Raw genomic sequence first — 4,071 nt, 5'->3', positions numbered from 1 at the left:
TTTTCTTTATTTTTGTCTCCAAAATCTTCTTCCCACTTTTGGAAAGATTAGGGGAGAAAGGAAAATTGGTTATTTTCTATTTTTTTCTTTTCAACCCTAGATTCGGGAACACAGCCTTAGAGTTCTGCTAAAAAAATAATTCAAACAACTAGATTATTAATTTTAACTTATGGAACTCGAATTAGTTGCAGAAAATACTATTGAATAAAACATGTTAGAATAAAACAAAATCTTAGTTCCTAATTTGACTTTCGGTACTGTTCATGGTAAGCGATTGACTACTAATTTACGTCTAATCTATAATATCAAACATAGAAAAAAAAAACATAGTCATGAGTGATCCCGTTTGATTCGTATTTATCAGTACTTTAATACAGTGAAATTTTTATATTTAATATTAATACGAAATTAAAGATATTAATAATCAAAAGTGTGCATTGACAAACGTGTCCAACACAAATAAAAAACGATTTTAGGGACCGAGGGAGTATCTTGACAGGTGGGATACCTGCACATTTGTTAGCACACGCACGCATACTCAAAACAGAGTCAGGGCCTACTGCTCAGAACACTCTAATCACAATCTCTATGCGTGTGTGTGATTAAAAAAATATATACACACCTTATGTCAACCCCTCGGATGATCTCTACCAAAGGCTAGGCATGCATAGCTATATGCATAAATGGTAGTACTGAAAAAAGGGCCATGTTGCAGAGAGAATAGATCATCAGTAGAGCTGAAGAGGACAAGCCACAAAACCCTGATTTTTACAGCTACCCAGAAACCTCTTTTTGTAATTATCAGTATTATTTTCCTCTTCTTTTTCTCCTGCATTACACTCAACTCTTCACTCTTCTCTTTCCTAGTCATTTTTAGCCATTATATATACATGTACATTAGTTCACTTCTGCCTAGTCTACATTTTCACCAAAGTCCAGTTGTAGGCTTTTTAGAGAATAGTAGTGTAGGAGGTTTTGTCAACCTCTCTGGTAGGCTGAGAGATGGACATTTGTTACCAGAACAATGCTGCAGATTCCCAACTGCCTCCAGGCTTCAGGTTTCACCCCACAGATGAAGAACTCATCACTTACTACCTTCTCAAGAAAGTTCTTGATCACAACTTCACTTGCAGAGCCATTGCACAAGTTGACCTCAACAAATGTGAACCATGGCACCTTCCTGGTAATTGATTTAGTTAATGCAACTTTTTCTAGTTTAGTCTGTTCTATTGCTCAAGTCTCACAATTTTGGAATGCAGAGAAAGCGAAAATGGGAGAGAAAGACTGGTACTTCTATAGCTTGAGGGACCGGAAGTATCCGACAGGGTTGAGGACAAACCGAGCAACAGAAGCTGGCTACTGGAAGGCCACAGGAAAGGACAGAGAGATTTACAACTCCAAGACATCTTCTCTCGTGGGAATGAAGAAAACCCTTGTGTTCTACAGAGGCCGTGCTCCTAAAGGAGAGAAAACTAACTGGGTGATGCATGAATATCGCCTTGATGGCAAGCTGGCTTACCAATATCTTTCCAGAAACTCCAAGGTACTCGTGTTCAAAACTATATATGCACATAGCTAAATATGTTATTGATAATCATTGTAGCTAATACTATATATGCACATTGCTAAAGAAAAGTTGAAGTTTTCATAAGTTGTTTTAAGTAGTTAGCTTATGGTTGGTACAATGTAGGACTGCAGTCTGCAAGAGTATTGTTGTTCTCACTTGTACTATTATTAACTTAACCAAAAAGTGCATTTAGCTAGGTGTTGCTGGTGTTAGCTAGCTACTAGGATCACTTAAAAAAATCTCTAATGTTTCATGGTATCCTAGTTCCATATAGAGTGCAAGCTGATTTTATTATGAGTACTTTTAGAACCAGCAAGGCAATAACTCGAACCACTCAGTAAACATTAATGTATCAAACACTCTTATCGGTCGGTTCGGTTGTGGTTGGTTTTGACCCTTATTTGGTCGGTTGTGGTCGGTTTTTACCCTTATTTCCGACCGAATAAGATCATTTCTGACCAAATTTGATGGTCAGAAATGTGCGTTTTTCTTGTAGTGATTGTTTTTTAACATGTCAATATTAATGATCATATGATTCATGTTAATTTTAGGACGAGTGGGTGATATCAAGGCTGTTCAAGAAAAGTGGCACTGCAGGCCCTGGTGACAAAACACCAAGTTCTGGCATGACCAACATGTATACTGAAATGAGCTCTTCTTCCTCCGTTTCTCTGCCACCTCTCCAGGACTCCACTACCTACACCACATCAACAACTGATCATCACGTAATCGACTACTCCTACCTCGACAGGATCACCGTCGATAAGGAGCACGTGTCCTGTTTCTCCAGATCTGCAGCTGCTCCTAGCAGCTTCAATTACCACACTCTATTCGAGGGTGGCCTTCCTCCCCCATTGATGGTCGACCGCACCTCGTTGCCAATGTCATCATCATCATCTCACCTCCAAGGCAACACTAATGGAGTCTGTCAAATGAGCACTGCATTCCCAAATCTGAGTTCATTGGAGGAGAACCTTCACTTGCCTAGCTTCTTCTTCCCGGGCGTGACCCCGTCTGCAATGCATGGAGGCGTAGGGAACATCTATGCATTAAACACCGCGAATGGTTCGATGATAGACACTCAGAAGCCTGGACTCACTGAGCTTGATTGCATATGGAGAGGCTCTTTTAATTAATTTGTCATGTTTAACTTTGATTGAACATTGTCTGTTGGTACTTTTATGTATGTGATGCGTGTGTTAGGTTATTAAGTAGATGACTAGCTAGGATTAAGTTCAATTATGTGCTACGATAAGTTTGATTATGTGTTATGATAGTATCATCGATCTATAAATCTATGGTAAAAAAGGTAACTGATTTAAAAAAAACGGTTTTTCTTGTGCCTTCTTGTGCCCATAAACACATGATAAGCTTATAGTTTTAGGCTAATTTAATTGGTAGAGTTAGTGTAAATGCAGGGATTCATGACTAAAAATAACCAATTAAATTGACTTAAAATAATAAATTTCCGCTTTTATTATGTGCCGAAAAATCATTAAAAATAATAGATGAATTTGATATATATAAAAACTAGAGTTCTCGAAAGTCAAAAAAATATCTCCTCTCTCCTCTATTCATGTGTTATATATATATATATATATATATATATATATATATATATATATATATATATATATATTGATGATCAATTATTAAAAATTCTGAACCAACTCTTATTTGCTGCAATTCGAACCCTTAAAAGTTGAGGCAACTATGTATAGCTTTAGCAGGTCTTTATTATCATCGTCTCTATCTCGTATAGCAACCAAAAGAATCATGGGAGGAGCAGTCTGCAACTCATCATCTTCTTGCATGTCCCTAGCCTCTTCAAAGTTTCAATCTTTATCACTCAACAACTACATTAAACCTACTACTACTACTCCTTGTTTTACACAAAAACCCCTTGGCTTCTCAGCCAACACCTCTTACAGACTCTTCTCCAAAGGTAACTTTAATTACAACCTCGTCTACCCTCTCATTATCTGCAATCTTTTATGTTTTTTCACGGATCGTGTAAAAATTGCAGGCTCAAATAAGACTGCTCGGAGTCGAAGCCCAACTGGTACTGGCTTCAATGTTGATAAAGATGATAAAAATAAACCCAAAAAACTTAGTTCTGGTGCTAAAAGGGCTCGTCAGTCTGCCAAGAGACGTCTTTTTAATAGAGCCCAGAAATCACTAGTAAGAACTCAGGTTAAAAAGGTATATTACAATCTTTATTTAACAGAACCCTATTCATGTTTTGTATCCTATTCATGCTGTAATGCTCTATGTTTTGTTCGGTTGATATATAGGATAATGTGATTTATACACCTTAAAATATTTCATTAATATATATCATCAATAATCTTCATCCATAATCTCATCCTAATTCGATCAAAATCTGCTAACATTTGTCTTATATGTTACATTGTGCTACTCATTCTTGATTCGTCAGTTTAGTTCAGCCTATTCCAATTTTCCTGCATTAATTCATCTCCTCGTAAGTTATTTTATCCTCCATT

The 4,071-nt window shown here is 36.8% G+C and overlaps 1 protein-coding gene across 1 annotated transcript; it reads left to right on the top strand.

The window, feature by feature from the left end:
- Positions 1-735: 735 nt before the first annotated feature.
- On the top strand, positions 736-2,865 carry LOC141698043 (protein CUP-SHAPED COTYLEDON 1-like). Its single transcript, XM_074502649.1, has 3 exons — positions 736-1,183; positions 1,260-1,543; positions 2,119-2,865. The coding sequence occupies exons 1-3, from the start codon at positions 1,003-1,005 to the stop codon at positions 2,701-2,703; spliced, it is 1,050 nt and encodes a 349-aa protein (XP_074358750.1). The 5' UTR covers positions 736-1,002; the 3' UTR covers positions 2,704-2,865.
- The last annotated feature ends 1,206 nt before the right edge of the window (positions 2,866-4,071 follow it).

Source organism: Apium graveolens, chromosome 11 (genome assembly GCF_009905375.1).
Source record: "Apium graveolens cultivar Ventura chromosome 11, ASM990537v1, whole genome shotgun sequence".
Classification (NCBI taxonomy): Eukaryota; Viridiplantae; Streptophyta; class Magnoliopsida; order Apiales; family Apiaceae; genus Apium; species Apium graveolens.
The sequence above is the reverse complement of the archived record's forward strand: the minus strand, read 5'-3'. Positions and strand labels throughout refer to the sequence as shown.

Excerpts from the sequence above, each read along its gene's own strand:
- LOC141698043 (XM_074502649.1), top strand. The coding sequence starts at position 1,003 with ATGGACATTTGTTACCAGAACAATGCTGCAGATTCCCAACTGCCTCCA. Across the intron at positions 1,184-1,259 it reads TGAACCATGGCACCTTCCTG|AGAAAGCGAAAATGGGAGAG; the intron begins GTAATTGATTTA and ends TTTGGAATGCAG. Across the intron at positions 1,544-2,118 it reads ATCTTTCCAGAAACTCCAAG|GACGAGTGGGTGATATCAAG; the intron begins GTACTCGTGTTC and ends TGTTAATTTTAG.